The 17102-nt window shown below is 41.5% G+C and overlaps 1 protein-coding gene, 1 long non-coding RNA gene and 1 pseudogene across 4 annotated transcripts in view; 1 reads left to right on the forward strand and 2 right to left on the reverse strand.

The window, feature by feature from the left end:
* On the reverse strand, positions 1-5509 carry LOC150016868 (uncharacterized). Of its 3 annotated transcripts, none has more exons than XR_016509838.1 (3): positions 3789-5509; positions 2424-2479; positions 1-1351 (listed from the first exon to the last, which is right to left on the reverse strand). XR_016509838.1 is itself a non-coding variant. In XM_090270953.1 (3 exons), the coding sequence occupies exons 1-3, from the start codon at positions 5170-5172 to the stop codon at positions 294-296; spliced, it is 375 nt and encodes a 124-aa protein (XP_090127079.1). In that variant the 5' UTR covers positions 5173-5509; the 3' UTR covers positions 1-293. The 3 variants fall into 3 exon arrangements, 1 of the variants encoding a protein (XP_090127079.1); XM_090270953.1 differs by having other exon boundaries at positions 1-357; positions 4918-5509; XR_016509839.1 differs by lacking the exon at positions 3789-5509 and having other exon boundaries at positions 2365-2427.
* LOC150016869 (uncharacterized) overlaps positions 4907-17102 on the forward strand; it is a 23238-nt gene continuing 11042 nt past the window's right edge. The window contains exon 1 of the long non-coding RNA XR_016509840.1: positions 4907-5185. This is a non-coding gene — a long non-coding RNA (uncharacterized LOC150016869). The remainder of the gene's footprint in view (positions 5186-17102) is intronic.
* On the reverse strand, positions 15863-16255 carry LOC150016870 (SNRPN upstream reading frame protein pseudogene; annotated as a pseudogene).

The following is a 17102-nucleotide window of genomic DNA, read 5'->3' on the forward strand; positions in this document are numbered from 1 at the left end:
TTGAGTATGGGGTGTACTTTATAATTAACAATTTGGTATAAGGAAATGAGGCATAGCTTGGACAAATAAGGGCAGGTATAAATTTACAGGGGATGATGGGTAGCAGAAAGACGGGAATTACACACCATTATGACCACCATTTTTTCCGGCTTACTCTAGACCTCTCTGCCCACTTCTTTTCATCTCTCTTCAAAAGAAGCCAGAACGTACTAGACCTGGTGATAACTGGGAAGACGATCATGCGGATGCTGCGATTGCAGCAGGCACCAGCGTTGATGAGAAGCGGTGCTCAATCACAGAGGCTCTGCTGGGGCCCGCCAGCCTTTCTTCTTGCGTTTAATCCAATAGCCTGCGTAACTAGAAAGGAAAAGTGCTATTCGCTTTGTACTTATGAGCCTACCTGCTATTTCGATCCCTTGGTTAGGGGAACCAATTGTTATAAGTGTTAATTATTGGCTCGGATATATAAGGTTTCCCAGAATGGAACCTTTCACTGAAAACCACTAAAAGAGGTAAAATGACATGAATTTACAAACCACATAAACCAAATGATCCATTTTAAATAGCACACAGAAAGGTTTGAGTTGTTCTAGTAACTTAAAACCCTTGCTGTCAATGCAAATCACACGAAAAACAGAGATGCGTCGGAGATTTAAAGGGAACGTGCAACTCTAGCTTCTGCCCTCGCCGCATCTTGGCTCCCGAGGGTAACACACTGGCAAAGGGTGCCCGACGCCAGGTTTCAGCTCTTATGTGCCTCCTCTGTGCAGGTAATGGCCGGGTGCGCACAACTGGTCTACGGAAAAGCCAAAGCGGAGGCACAAGTTGCTGCTGGAGTTTCTGGCTGGGTTGACATGAGGCCTTGGTTCAAAAATCTCTGGCAAGGACCCACTTCTTCCCCTTCTGGTTGGAGCGAGATTCTTTGGAGCTCCCGGCCCGCTTTCTGGGAATTCCTTCCCCGTCAAGAACAGCAGGGATCGTACTCTAACTACTGATAATTGGGAAGGGAAGGGCATCGAGAGGTGTTTCTTCAACAAATTAACGTCGTCTATCTGGGGCAGTGCGGAGACTCCCCGAATCCTGGTTGAAGTGACAACATTCATCTTTTTCCTCTGCTTGTTCGGAAACTCCGGGTGTCCTCGACCCTTGGGATCCCGAACTCGGGCGACTCACGCGGCGCCGGTGAAGCAGCCGCCCACCTGCCTCCTGGGATACTCTGCTCCCCGCGAGGTCTGAATAGGCCCAGAGCTCAGGCAGGGCGATTTGCGGACCCGGAGAAGAGAAATCCAAAACCAGTCCATTAGTAAATGAGTTTTGTGTTGTCAAGGTTCTTTCCCATCCCCTTGCTGTTCTGAAAAATAGATCACGTTTCGTTATCTTTAGTGGGAATCTGCAACGTGACACCGGATCCGCACGGCCCCCGCCTCTCTACCTCCCTCTCTTCCAGCCCCGCTAGGCCAGGCCGAGGGGAGCCTGTCGGCCTCCTCGGCTTATTTCTGAACAATGAAGATTTGTCTTTTCCCCTAATATATTTATGCATGGAGGGAGGGAGTTTTCTCCTGGAAGCGGGAAGCGCGCGAGCAGAGGCTCCCGCTTCCTTGGTGCGAAAACTCATCGCCAGCCCAAGGCGCCGGACCGCTGTCCCCAGCCCACACCTGGACAAACAGAGCTGCGAGCCCGCTAGCTGCTAAAAAACCTGCCGCCCTGCGTGGCTCCTGAAAATACAGTCTCCACATTGTTCCGGGGTCGAGGAAGGGAGAGAGAGTGAAAGGCAGACAGAGGCACCGCCGAGAGAGAACTCAGATTGCAGGAGAAGAGAGCTGGGGGTGTGTATTTGAAAGTAACCCTCTCCCTCGGTGTGTGTACTGATGTCTGGTCTCTGTCTCTCTGTGAGTCTCTTTCTATCTCATTCTCTCTTCCCTGTCTCAGAAAGGAAGCTCGTTCATTTTGTGTGTGAACCTCTATTTCTCATTCTTTTATTCTTTCAGTCTCTTATCTCCATGTCACTTTCCCTCCCTATCTCATTTTCCTCATTGTTTCTCCCTCCCTCCATCTTTCTCTCTCTCTCCATATATCCCCCCTCCGACGCACACACTTAACACCGCACACACTCCCTTTCCTCTCTCTGCATCTCTAATTCTGTCTTCATTCTTCCTCCCTGTAGCAGGCAACGGGCGCCTGAACCTGTTTCTTTCTGCCCATGACCAGGCACTGGGAGGTTTAATAGATATAGTGACTCTGAAGTTTGGGAAAGGGTGTGGGCTCAGTCCATGGGACACCCCCCCTCCCCCGGAGATTTGAGTGGTGGTGTCATCAAAAGGTGGGGGAGCCCAAGGGTAGAGCAGAAGAAAATGGGTTGGCCACCTGAGGGGAAAGGGCCGACTGCAGCTGTTCTCTGAGGAGGCTCAGGCCCAGGGACTCACCAACTGCCAGATTTGAGCCAGAAGATGCCACTCAACATCAGATGCCAAACACCTTTCTGGAAGGTGAAGGAGAGTGTTGTAAGAACCCATTTTTAAGAATTTAAAACACTCTTGTTCCCTTCTCTTTATTAATGTTGCCTTAGGGCAAGTTTACAGAAAGATACTCTCCGAGAGTCCTTATCTTCCATTGAGTTTCTAATCAGCTTTTTTTTCTCAACTAATGTACATCCTGAATACCACATCTGTCTAAGCTAAGAAGAATTTCCTTTTGGGAGGTGAAAGCCTGCAGCTCCTCCTGTTCAGAGGAAAGTGCTAGTGACAGTAATGCAGGGTGACACTAAATAAACAGTTAGGGTGGACTGGAAAGATGGAGTTAATTATCCAGTGAGCTGAGTTTCAGCCCAGACCATCAGGGGCTGATTTGTTTTGGCTCATAGTTCGAGGAAGGAGACAAACCACTCTCTTCTCTACTTCTCTTAGGGATCCTGGTGGTTGGTTTCTCAAACAAAACAGAAACCACTATGCAGGTATCACTTCTTTGATTAAAATTTGGTTAATTACTCCTCTGCAGACTCTGAAAAAAAAAAATCGTCAATTCCATTGTCCCACAGCCCTGGAATGAAAACCCAAAGTGACTCAAAAATGCACTCCCTAAATCTTTTTTCAGAGGCCTATTGGTAAGTAAAGTGGACATCCAGCAACCCTCACCATCTGTTCATGTGGATTCTTGCAATAAGTTTATATAAGTGCGTGTTTATAAAGACTAAGTTGTTAGCCTGGGTTTCACCATGGTTTTACTGCCTGCCCCTCCAAAAAAATCAGGCTTCGTGAAATTTTAGATGCAATTAGATTTATTGTTTGCGTGATTCACTGACTATCCGGTTTCCTCAGGTAAGTCTGCACTTACATATAAATCCTAGTAACTTAAAACGTCTCCCTCCCCATTTTGCTCTTCCCTGCCTCCCCTCATGTCCCCACCCTGCCTCATTCTGATATTAATAATCCCCGTCTGCCCCTCTTTCCGGGTCATTACGGTACTGCTGGTCTCTAATCAATCCTAATGCGATGGCAATTGGAGTCCCTGATGACTGCAGCTCGGGTTTCTTGTAATGGCTCTACCACATTTTCCTGGACCTCCTTCTTTAACCTGAGATGCCAGGGGGACGAGTCCCTTCTCTGCTGCTGATTACTTCAAGATGTGGGGGCTGGTTCGAGCAGAAGGAGAAAGAGACACGCACATCGTGGCTACTACTGCGGGCTGGGCGGCTGGGGCAAGCAAGGCGTCTGCAAGCCTGACGCCCGCACTCAAATGCCTTTCGCTACTCTCTCTTTACTTTTGTCTCCATTTTCCAGGCCCATACTCACCATGGCGGACCGAAATGAAGATTCTTAGCGCATCTGTTCCCCTGGTGCAGAGACGCTTCTTAGTCTCTCAGTCTCTCCAGTTCTCTTGTTCCTATCATTCGGCACCGCCCGGGCTCCTGGGCTAGGCCTGCGCCTCGTTCTGGATTGAACGCCTCTCTCCATTCCTCAGAGCCAGTTCCTCTTTCGTCCTGGTTATTTTCTCCCCGTACCACCCATCCTTCCCAATTTTAGTGTAGTTGTTATTGAACAGGAATTGGATTCTTCCCTATCTTCCTCGCTGACCCTTGACCTCTCTTCCCTTCCTTACACTGTAGTGCCTGATGCTCCCAACCTGTTCCTGACTCAAAGCCTGGGCCACAAGAGTGGCCGGGTCTTGTCTGGATGTGACTCCTTCTTTCCCGGCCTCTAAGGGTCCATCGCTCAGTGTCTTTAACCTCTAGGGACAAAGGTCCAACACTTCTTTCTGCTGGTGCCTTTGGGAGAGAGGACCTATAGTAGGAACTTGCATCGTACCTCCCTCACTCCCGTTGCAATCTTTTCACTCACTTCTCCTACCCCTCATGCAGGCCAGGCAGCGAGGCGATCAGCAAGTTCACGGCTTTTGTATTGTTGCATTTCTCAGACTAACGCCATTTAGCGTAACCCGAGCTCAGGATAATTGCCACGTTTCTGCCGCGATACTTTTAAAAACAAGATAATGCTTCTGAATTGCGGAAGAAAGTGCTTCGGACAAATTGGGCGCTGAGCTGTCGAGATGGATCGCTTTGTTAGGAGAGGCGGGTGGTTTGTGACTCAATTAGTGCGGTTCTGGGAGCCGCCCGTGTCCTGCAGCCGGGTCAGCTCGAGGCGAAATCTAGGTAGCTCCCGGGCACCAGGAGGTGTTGGGGCTGGGGTGGGAGTACTGCAGGCCTGTACCTATGTCGGGGCAAATCCACGCTACGGGAAACGTTTTTGCAATCCTACACGAGTACACTGTTTGGGTTCTAAAGGATCCAGATTTTCGCGGACAGAAGCGTGGTTGTCCCTGCTCCCGATTGTGCCGTGCGGCATTAGTCTAAATCACTAGTACTCTTGAGCTGTGCGGAAAGAAAGACACTGGGTGGAGGGTGCTGGAAAGGTGCCCACTCACCCATGCCTCTCTGCGCGTCTGGCCCACCAGCCTGGGCAGGGATTTTGCAACAACGTTTCCAATACTGCTGCTGTACTTGGCGCAGCCCTCCTGGAAGCCGACAGGGTGAGGTTTCAAGGCAGCCAGCAGACCGCGAGGGGAGCTTTGGGGGCTCGGAACAAGGCCGTCAGAGCTTTCCTTGCCTCTCCTGAAGTTGATTCGCCACCCCCACCTATCACCCCGCATGCAAGCCGGGTCCATCTTTCGCGGGCTCATTTTGGAGTCCCGGGTAAGTTGCTCTGCCAGGTGCGCGCGCCAGGCCAACTCGCAGGGCGCCAGAGCTGGGGAGAGCTCACCGCACTGCTCGCTCGCGGCCCCGCCCCTAGCAGGCTGTGCCCAGCCTAGGGCAGCCAGGCCTCACCCCATGGCTGGTCCTCGGCACCAGGAACCCCTCCCGAGGCGCGCGCGAGGAGTCTCTGGCGCTGCGTGTGTGCCGGGAACAGCTCCGCCCAGGCATGCGGCCAGAGGTCTGGCGTTCTGGCCCGCCAAACTCAGGGGTCCGGACTTTATTGAGCCGGCTTCGGACCCACCCGCTCTCTAGGGTGGTTCGCTGGGGCGGCTATTGGAACGTAAGGGAGGAGGGGACAGGGCCGGGGAGGGCGGGGGCAAGAAAGAGGCTGGGGAGGTCAGCAGAGCAGGGAGAGGACACAGGCCCACGGCGGACACGGCTGGAGGAGAGAGAGGGCGCTGTCTTCCTGGCAAAAGATTCTGACCAACAGGAACCGAAACAAAACAAGAAGAGAAAATCTGCCCGGTTGAGGCTCGAGGGTGAGGGGCGCAAGGCAGGGAGAAACTAAGGTTGCATAGCGGATTCTCAGCCCACAGCCCGGGAACGGCTTGGCCCGCTGCAGCCCTGCCAGCACCGCGTAGCCCCGGGCGGGACTCGTAGGAAGGGAACCTTTCTTCTTTGGCCCCCTTAGCTCTCCACATAGTTGCCTTCCTTCAGGGCTATCCCTCGCTCAGAGAACTAGAGGTATCGTGGTCAGGCTGGAAGTGTTTCCCGGGGAATTAAGGTGCCTCCATTTGCCCGAGACGAGCGGGTAGGGGAGGGAAGTTGGAATATGGATCCCCTTTCTCCAAGCGAAGCCCTCTTTTTCAGTTTTGTGAGTCCTGTGGAAGGAAAGTGCGACGCCAGCCGATTCTTTCACATCCAAGCGCCGAAGCAGGTGGCCTCACCTGGTTTGGCGGCACTTTGCCCAGAAACAACCAAGAGATAGAAGACCATCTTATTTACTGTCACCAATTGGATGGACGGGACATTCGGGAGACCAGAGGGTCCCGAAGACAACTACTATCAAACATTCCCCACCCGAACTCACACATCTAAAAACTGAATTTATATTAATTAGGGAGAAACTGGTATCCTTTCATTCCAAAAGTCCATACTCATTTGTCATCTGCAAAGGATAATGTGTTCTTGTCTTTCCATGCTCATAATAAACCAGGCAAAGCAAAACAAAAGGAGCCCAAACTCACTTATCTTCTGTCTTGAAAGGTCCCTCTGTATTAATGGGCGTAGTTAAAGGCCCTCCTGATTTGTACGTAGATACTAGAACTGATCATTTCCTTACATGTCCGTCACCTGGGAGTTTCAAGCTCCAATCTCCACGTGAATTTCCTGGAGAGTTTGACTATTCCATAGCCCTTTCAGCAGAATTCATGTGGCCCTGTAGTTCCGCCTTTGGCAAGAGAGCTATTTCCTAGGAGTAACTGGGTGGGCTTCAATCCGCCTGCCTCTTCACATTGAGAAACGCTTCTCTTGTGGGAACGTCTGTTTCTATTCATGCGATTTTGTAATTTCTTTGATCAGCCTAAATATTTTCTTGGCAAACGGAAATTGACCATGCCATGAATATGATAACAACCTGCTTAGAAAAAAAGGCTATTTTGTTTCTAAGCAGTAGGGAAAAAAGGGGGAGGGGGGCTAGCTGGTAGGAATGCCTGTAACAGATTCCTGCACATACATCTTTTTGCAGTCTCTAAAGCGGCTTTGAGAAAGCTGCCTTTTCCCCCTAATATAGTTTCTTCCCTTCCTCTCCTCCCCTCAGATAAACACACACCTGGTCTCCTAAAAGTCTTTGATACTCTTTATTAAAAAAAAAGAAAGAAAGAAAAAGAACCTCAATGATGTCTCTGGAGAATTTCCCTTTAAAACATAGATGAAAGGCAAGGTTAATACAATGTTCTCTTAATCCCTCTGCCTCCTGAGTCAAAATAAATATTTTCTTCTGCATGTGATTGTACATCCTGCCATTTGGCTGTGGCTATAAGCAAATCGACCGGTAATAAAAGTGTTTTGAGGCTGTGTATTAAATTCAGTTCTCTTGAAATCAAGGCGGGGGTTGGGAGGGAGCCTTACTTCACAGGCAAGAGTTGGTGGGTTTCTGAAAAAGCTGCAAGAAAAGGACCTTTCACCTCTCATTAGTGATGCCATCAGTGCTCCGGCAGAGTGGAGCTGAGGTCATGTTACATATGGCACACAGTCTGCTCAGCACTTGAAACGTCAGCTTTGAAATTTTAGAGAGGGGAAAGGTCATCTTTAATAAGCTAAAGTCTGGGGCTCCCATTGCCCTCATTGCAAACTGGGTGGGTGTCCATATGCTTCAAACCTTCTGGGTAAGTTTTTTTTTTTTAATTTGCAGTTTTAAGCTGATTTTTGTTTCCCATCTTCATTGAAGCTGTAATGTTTTCAGCTGTTAATACTCCAAAGGCCTTTCATTTTTATAGCAAGTCTGTCATCTTTCCTTTTCTTTTCATGCAATCGTAAAACCGTCTGTTCTGAGTGATAGCTTTTTAGAACTTAACTTCCCAGGAGAAATGAAGTGTATCTGTCCATCTGCATACATGGATCCAGACATGTGGGCTATAAGGTTACCCTTCTGAGTGGGTAATTTAGACTTCACTCTTGTACACTACATAATTTACTGAACCTTCAAAACATTAAAACTTCCATATTATGTAAAATCTCTAGTTTCTGAAAACTTCCTGGGTACTACTAAAATTTTTCATGCCAGTTACTGCAATTTCACATTTTATTTTTACCATGTGGAGGAAACTCTCAAATCAGAATATACTGATTCTTCCAAAAGGCTTAATGTTAAGGCTAACTGACAGATGCTATAATGGTAGATGCAACACTGAAAAAAAGTGCTAATATCTCACTTCCTTGTTCACAAAATATTAGGAACATTTGTGAATGTTTAATCCTCATATTTGTTCAAGAAATTAAGTCAACCAAACCTAAACCACTGAACTGTCCCCCAGATCTCTTTTTAGCTACTGTCAAGGTGGATATAAATATTTTTCTTTTCATGTAACTCTGCAAGGAACTTCTTAATAGTGATTAGTCATTTACTGAGTTCCAGAAACTTGTTTTCTATATGGACCTGCAGTCCAAGAGGAGCAGCCTCACCAACCTTAACATCATACTCCTCTCTTACTTTTCTTTATATTTTTTAATCCATTTTATCTGTTTGTCATACATCCCAGACTTCAGTTGTTTCTTCAGGGTTTTCTTCTTTTACATAAAAGTTACATATTTTGTCCTTGTAAAATAAACTTTAGAAAATAAAGTTTGATAATAAGATTCAAACAGTAAACTCAATGATTTTCAAAACTTCCTTTTTCCAATTCAAATTGAAAACATTGGAATCTTCGAACCTCCTCTTGAGCCAACTGGGGGTTCCTAATTACAAAAGGATTTTATTATTGTATTATGCAGATAGGTGTGGGTTTTGTTTTGTTTTTAGTTAGATTCTCAAAAATTCTTAATTTGGGGTGAGCAAAACATTTTAAAAACAGTCTGCATAATAGATGGGTAGGATGATTTCACAACCAAGAATGACACCAAGTAAATAATTTATTTCTAACCACCTTCCTACATTAGGGTTTACTGCTAATAAGCTACTGGACTTTGTGATACTTTAGCTAACCCAAGCACTTGAGGCTTTGATGACCCAAAGGATTTAGTAAGTCCAATCAATCTAGTCAATACAAAGTCAAGGTAAAGATGCAGACACTGTAGTCCTAGGAGTACATGAGTGTTTGGGAGGAAAGTAGTACTGCTTTTTTTTGTTTTTGACTACATTTTAAAGCTCCTCGAAATGCTCCAGGAAAATTTAAGAGCAGAGTGTGTCACTCCAAGTAAGTCTGAAAAACAGGAAGTGGAATATTTCAAGAGGCAGGCTCATCATTGACAGGTCAATAACTCATTAAAGGCCTATAAAAGGAATAGTAATAATTTACACTTTTTATAGGATCCCTTACTCAACAACCTTTAACATTTTAGAAGCTTGATCTTACTCATCTTCTTGGAACTCTGGGGGTATTATTCTTATTACAGAGTGATTATCCCTATTACAAAAATATGGCAAAGAGGTTGTATAATTTGCCCATAGAATTATAGTCAGAGGCAGTTTGGGGATAAGAGCTATTAATCCCAGATCCTTCCCAGTTTATCTGAAAACCAATTTTCCATATAGAGATCATGATTAAAGTGATTTGGATTTAGTGAGTCTTTGTAATATGTTATTCTCCTTAATTTAGACTCTATAATTCAAGTTCAAGATTTGTGAAAAATGTCCTAAGTGTCTTTAAATCACTGAGAAAAAGAAAACGTAACATGAAGTGGCCTCAGTCAACAAAGGTCTGGTAGTTCTTCCATCCTGGAAATAAGCCATAGTCTTAGTTGGTGCAAATGTCATGTGGGAGGAGACATACAGATTACAGAACCATGAGGTAATTACTACAGCTTAACTGTCCCACAGAGAAGCTACTAGTGTTCATAAACAGGGTTACCATAGAATACATATTCTAGGACAAGATTTGGCATGTACTTTCAATGCTTATAATTCTTTCTTTGGCTTATTTAGGAGAAGAAATACTAGACATTCCAGAAAATTAGGATTTGGTTAATATTGAGGGCAGTGCTTCATAAATTTTAGGGGGCATGCAAATGATCAGAGGCACTTGTAAAAATGCAGCTTATTGGACCCTATACCTAGAGGTTTTGATTCTCTAGGTTTAAAATGGGACCCTGGAATATGCATTTTAAGAAGCACCCTGAGCGATTTTAATGCAATCTGTTACTTGGCTATTCTTTGAGAATAAACATTTACTCTGCCTGAGGTAGTACCATAAAATAAAGGGAAGGTTCTATCAGCAGGAATAAAGTTGAAACTCCAAATGTTGATCAAACCAGAAATTACTTTTCTCTGTATGATTTTTTTTTTTTTGAAAGAGGACTTTTAGATTAGGTTTTTACTAGAAGGGAGGCTTTGGGTTTCTGAATAATTTTATGGGAATTAAAATGTTTCTAGCTAATAATTAGATAGGAAATCATTTGTCTTCCTTAAGTAATTGCTTCTGCTGAATGGCTTAGCAGGAAAGTGACACCAGACCAGGAAAATGAGACAGGAAAGAAAAATCTCAGAAGAAAATCCAGTCACAAAAATTAAGCAAATCTCATTGGCCAAAGAACAGTGCATAGGAACATGATAGAAAACAAGAAGCCAGTATTACCTTCTGAATACTACCTTAAAAATCAAATGTTTTTAAAACAGCTCTCAATGTGCATGACTCCTTTAGAATAGAGTCCACCTCCCCCAAGATTTGCAAGAAATGGAAATGCTCTGGAGAGTTGCCACAATATGATAAAAGGAGTAGAAGATAAAATCTAAGAGGAAGTTAAAAGTGTCTGTCTACACTGCAAATAGTAGCCACTTGTTGCTTATAAGGGTATAGAATGAGTTTTTACAGTAAAGAACACAACCACATAAATCACAACTTCTTGCTTTTAAGAGGGAGATTAAAAAATGGAAAAGGTTAATAATGATAATTTGTTATTTTTCTACCTCTAAATACCATTTGAAAATGAGATCACGGGAACATAGACAGCAGACTCTTTGCTGTTGGAAGAGGCCAAGAAGTAAGTTAGTTGACCTTGCCCCTCTAAGTAGAATCCCTTAGAAAACATTCTTGATGAGACACCCCTTCCTCACTCCGCTTGAACACTTGAGTATTGAAGAACTCCCTACCTCAGATCTGTTTTGCATGTTTCAAAACAACCCTGGCTGGTGTGGCTCAGTGGATTGAGCACTGGCCTGTGGACTGAAACATTGCCGGTTTGATTCCCAGTCAGGGTACATGCCTGGATTGCAGGCCAAGTCCCCAGCTGGAGGCATGAGAGAGGCAACCGATGGCCCTTTCTTTCACACTTTATGTTTCTCTCCCTCTTTCTCCCTCCTTTCCCCTCTCTCTAAAAATAAATAAATAAAACCTTTTTAAACAAACTTCACCAAAACAAGAAAGATATGCATGGTGGTAAGAAAAATCACATGGAACCCATGATCCTGTACAAACTAGATAAAATGTGAGAGAAACATGGAGAGGAATCTCTTAATTACCTGTTGGTCAAGTTAGGAAGTTAGAATAAACTACTAGCTAAACTGCTTTCTCAAGTTTCCATTTTAGGCATTTCTACTGTTTGCCCACTGCTTAGTAGGCTGCTGGAGTTCACTATAGGAGAAGTAAATATTGTCATTTCAAATAAAGAACTGTTTATTATATAACAGAACAGAGGTTGCCTTCTATTTTTGAGACTCTGCTAAGTTAATTGGGGACAGTAGCCAAAGCAGCTGCCCTCGAGATGGTGTTTTCCAACAGCTCCAGTTCTAAAAGCTAAACTGGGTTCATGTTTGCCTACAAAGTGGCAATCACATTGTTCTTTTCATTGAATGTTCTTTGGCTCCTGTTGGGGTTGAGTAAGTGGGGGCACCACTTATACTACTTTACCAGCCTATTTGACTCCTGCAGTGAGGGGAAACTTAAGCCAAGACAGATCAAAGCCGAACTTGCTACCATTAAAGGGATTCAGCCCCGACATTTCTCAATGAAAGGGGAAAGGTTGACTAAATGCCTATTTCCGTCTAAATCAAGGGTTCCAAAATTTTGATAGGTTGGGGCCTGGGATTAGTGTTTTTAATAATTTTTCTACATCCATTTTGATGGAGATTTGTCTGTTCCCCACATATTGAGAAACACCAATGTATAATAAATGCAGGATAGGGAAAAGAAATCTGAACTGAGTGGTTATTTAAGATAAATAGATGCAAAGTTTTGCTTAATAAAAGAATGTTTTTCAGCCCTGCAGGGGTAGTTAAGTTGGTTAGAGCGTGGTCCTGATAACCCTAGGTTGCGGATTCAATCTCCAGTCAAGGCACATATAAGAATCAACCAATAAATGCATATCAATGTTTCTCTCTCTCTCTCTCAAAAAATAAAAATTTGAAAAATAAAGAATATTTTTAGAAATAATACCTTGCACTTCCATAATGCTTTCTATTTTTCAAAGGGCTTCTTACATTTGATCTTCGCTATGTGATGGGTGAGGAGGAATAATATTATTAGGTCCATTTTACTAATAAAGAAATTGAGATGAAGAAAGTTTAAGTGACTGGATATGTGGTAGAATGGTGGCTATAAACCTGAGCTTTCCCATCTTTGTTGACCCAGTTCTTAGTCTTATTTCTAGTATGTCAAAATATATCATGTACCTCAAGCTTTTCAATGGCTATAAGATATTTTACAGATTAAAAAAATTTATCTAACTATTCTCTTATTGACGACATATCCTTTTTTCCTAAACTTTTTCTTTTGTGAATAATGATTCTATGACTCTCTTTACATATACATCTTTGAATACATGTGTGACTGTTTTAATAGGGTAAATTGCTAAAAGTGAAATTACTGAGTCAAAGGGTATGTATATTAAAATTCTGACGAATACTGCTAAATTGTCCTTCAAAATTTGTACCACTTTGCACTCCCCTTGACGGTATATAATAGACTGTCTTTCCCCAAATGCCTATCTATACTATATAATCTTTACCAGCCTGATTAGGAAAATGTGACTAATTTTTAATTTTATTATTATTGAAGTTTAGTATCTTTAAATTATATCTAAAATAGATATGAGATAGGAAAATATAAAAATCTGAAGTGTACAGCTCAATTATTTTTTACATATGTATACATCTGAGTTACCACCATCCATATCAAGATGTAAAACATTTTCATTTCCTCAGAAAGTTCTCTCTTGCTACATCGCCCACCCACCCCTAATCACTCTTTTGACTTCTGTCAGTATCAATCCATTTTGCCTGTTCTTGAGTTTAGTATAAATGAAATCAAGCTGTTTTATGATGTTCTCATTTGCTCAACATAACATCTGCATTCATCCATGTTGTTGTGTGTTAATTCTTTTTTATTAATTATTAATAAAGTTCCCTTCTATCTTTAATTTGCTGAGAATTTTTTTTCCTGAGTGCATGTTATGTTGTATTAAATGCATTTTCTGTGTCTACTCATATAATTATATAGTTTTTTTCCTTTCTTTCCTGTTAATGTAGTGAATTACACTGATTATTTTAGAAAGTTAAACCATCCTTGTATCCCTAGGATAAACCATACTTAGTTATTATGTATTTTTATCTCTATATTCAATTTGCTAATATTTTATTTAGAAGTTTTGCAACCATATGCAGGAAGGACTTTGGTTTTGGCTCAGATTTATGTTAGTCTTATAAAACAATTAGGTAATTGTCCTCCTTTTCTCTAATCTTTGAAAGGGTTTAGAGAGAATATAATTATTTCTCCTTAAATATTTGGCAAAATTACCTTGAAAGGCACCTAGTCCTGGATTATCTTTATAGGAATGTAACTATATATGTCATTTCTTAATGTACATATTAGTATTAGTGTTTTACTTCCCTTTGTATCAGTTTTGGTAAATTGTATTTTTCAAAGGATGTGTCTATATTGTAAAATTTACTGGCAAAAGTTGTTAATTGTATTATCTTAATATCTGTAGAATGTGTAGTGACATCACATTTTGAAACTCCAGATATTGATTATTTGTTTTTCATTTACTGATTACTCATATTATGAGATTATAGATTTTATTACTCTATTTAAGAACCACATTTTTGGCTGTGATGATTTCTCTGTTGTACGTGTATTTTCTATTTCATCGATTAATGTGTTTTATTATTTCCTTCCTCTTTATTTAAGTTTGAGTTTAATATGCTCTTATAGTTTTATAAATGAAAGCTTAAAGTATTGATTTTCAACCATTCTTCTTCTCTAATGTGTTCATTAGACACCATAAATTTCCTTCTAAACACTGCTTTACGTGCATCCCACAAATTAGGTGTTTTATTTTCATTATTCTTCCATTCAGAATATTTTCTAATTTCCTTTGTGATTTCCTCTTTGACCTACAGGTCATTTAGAAGTACATTCCTTAATTCTAACACATTTTGGGATTTTTCTCCTTATATTTCTTTATTGATTTCTAATGGTAGGAAAATATATTCTGTGATTTCAGTCCTTTGAAATTTGCTGAGTCTTACCTTATGACCCACATATGGCCTATCTTTGGTGTACATTTGAAAAAAAAATGTGTATTCTGCAGGTGTAATATAGTCCTATAAATACCAATTAGGTTAATTTGCTTAAAAATGTTTAAATATCTCTTTATTGACTGCTTGGTCTTCTTGTTTTTAGCTATTGTGAGATGTGTGTTAAGACCTACAATTATGCCTGTGACTTTGTCTATTTCTTCTTTTATTTTACATACTTAATTTTTTGCTTTACATATGTTAAAACTATGTTATACCCATACAGATTTAGAATTGTTGGGTTTTCCTATTGAACTAACACTTTTATTATTATGAAATGCTCTTTATCTCTAATAACACATGCCTGAAGGTACATTTTTTCTCGTAAATATAGTCATACTATCTTCCTTCCTTCCTTCCTTCCTTTTTAAGATTTTATTCCTTCACCCTTAGAGAGAAGGAAAGGGAGGGAGAAAGAGACAGTGAGAAACATGGATGTGAGACCACCTTCTGCATGCAATTGGTTGGGGACCCATCTACAACCCAGGCATGCACCCCTCCAGGAAATCAAATAGGACACCCCTGCTCTGTAGGACAATGCCACGCCAACTGAGCCACACCAGTCAGGACCACCAGCTTTCTTTTGATTAGTGTTTCATACTTAGACTTTTTCCATCATTATATTATTAAGTTATCTGTTTCTTTATGTTTAAATGTGTTTCCAATAAACAGCATATAAGTTAGTCTTTTCCAAGAAACTGTCTTGACATTCACTTACTTTTAATGAGCTTATTGATATAATTGGGTTTTATTCTACATCTTCTATTTGTTTTCTACTGGTTTCATTTTGTATTCATTCCTCCTTCCTATCTTCTTTCATAGTAGTTAAGTTTTTATTTTATTTTATTTCCATTTAATTTTTGTTATTTCATATTCTTTAGTAATTACAAAATGATATATTTAAAATACAAAGCTTCCTATTCAGGAACATGGTATATTTATTTAGGTCATGTTAAGCCTGTAATGGGTTGAATAGTGTCCCCCCAGAATTCAAGTCTATTCAGAACCCCCAAATGTAACCTTATTTAGAAAAAGATTCTTTACAGGTATAATTAAGCTAAAGATTGAGAAGAGATCATATAGGATTAGAGTGATCCCTAAATCCAATGAGAGTTCTTATAAGAGATGGAAAAGAACACAAAGATACAGAGAAGACTATGTGAAAGTAGAGGAAGGGGTTGGAATGATACATCTTCAAGCCAAGGGATGAAAAGAATTGCCAAGCAACCTTCCAAAAGCTAGTGGGGAGAGATGGGACAGTATCTCCCTCGGAGCCTCCATAAAGGAACCAGCCTTACTGTCATGTTCTTTTAAGATTTCTAGCCTTCTAAACTGTGAGAGAATAAATTTCTGTTATTTTAAGCCATTCAGTTAGTGATGATTTATTACAGCAGCCCTAGGAAAACTAATACAAAGCCTTTCAGAAAAGTTGACCTTCCAATACTACTTTAACCATCTCTTGGTGTCTCCGCTAAGAATGTCTGTCTCAGTTCCACCTGGAAATTCTCCACATGTATTCGCAGCTGCTAGGTTGCCTCGGGTATAACTGACACTCTTCCTTTCTCAGTGAGGCTCTTCTGTTCCTTTGGTTTGACTTGGATTTCCACCTCTGGAGTGTGCTGTTCTGTAGTTTGTCTCAAGTGTGAGTGGTCCCTGGCCTGCTCCACTGGCCACTTCTCTGGCCAGAATGTCAGACATCTCCCACAACTGCTCTGCTCTACCCCATTGCTTTCTTGCATCCTGTGTAGCAATTGGATCCCTGAAATTGTAATTTGTTTGTAGTAACCTGTTCCTCCTAAACCTCTCCCCACAAAAGCTTTTAGTGTGTTGTCTTTATCCATGGTGTTCTGAAATGTCAAAAATTTCACTTTGTGTCTAGGTATGAATTTTTAATTCATTTTGTTCTGTATTTAACAGGCCCTTTCAGTCTGAAATTTTATAACTTCTATCAACTTTGAGGGATGTTCTTCTATTATTTTTATTTTTTCCCTCTGTTCACTATTCCTGGATCTCTTATTGGACAGATATTATTTTAGTTGATTCCCCTTTGTGTTTCCTATCTTTTGGTCTTTTTGCTCTGTATTCCAGGAGATTTTCTTGACCTTTTCTTGCATTCTTAGATATATTATTTTTATTTTGATATTTTTAATCTCCATGAACTCTATTGTGTTCCTTTGTTCCTTTTTCATAGTAGTCTCTTCTTGTTTATTTTTTATATGCTGTGTTTTATTACATTTTATTTTCTTATGTATCATCAAGTTATATCAATATACCTCTTCTTGTTTAAATGGATACGATATCTTCTCTTTTTGGATACAAATGAGAATTCCTTACAGTTTCTTATATTTTACGAATTGTCTTTCTTTCTACTGTCTGGGTCACTTTTTGATAATTATTTTGGTTATTCTCACTTGAGCTACAGAATTTCCTACTCATCATTGGTCTTTTAGGTATCTTTTTGTGAATCAAGGACATGTTTGATTGATACATGTGGCTTGGGAGGGATTTCCTTTGTCCTGACACTGAAGCGGAGCTAGGTTTTGTGTTTGGGGGTAGGAATGTGAATGATAGGATTCACTTTAGGGTGCTGGGGGCAGGTGGTAAGGTTGAGCCTCTCCCCAGGTACCACAGCAAAGTGGGTTCTCCCTAGTGCTTCAGACCTGTACTCTGAGTTGCTATTGCATGAAT

Source organism: Furipterus horrens, unplaced genomic scaffold, assembly GCF_987537825.1.
Source record: "Furipterus horrens unplaced genomic scaffold, mFurHor1.1.pri manual_scaffold_3, whole genome shotgun sequence".
Classification (NCBI taxonomy): Eukaryota; Metazoa; Chordata; class Mammalia; order Chiroptera; family Furipteridae; genus Furipterus; species Furipterus horrens.

What these genes read in the sequence shown, in the direction of transcription:
- LOC150016868 (XM_090270953.1), bottom strand. Translation starts at nt 5,172, where the DNA reads ATGAGCCCGCGAAAGATGGACCCGGCTTGCATGCGGGGTGATAGGTGG. An exon ending in AGACGCGCAGAGAGGCATGG is followed by an intron (nt 2,480 to 4,917) that starts GTGAGTGGGCAC and finishes TTCACCTTCCAG; the next exon opens with AAAGGTGTTTGGCATCTGAT. An exon ending in TGGCTCAAATCTGGCAGTTG is followed by an intron (nt 358 to 2,423) that starts GTGAGTCCCTGG and finishes TTTCCTTTCTAG; the next exon opens with TTACGCAGGCTATTGGATTA.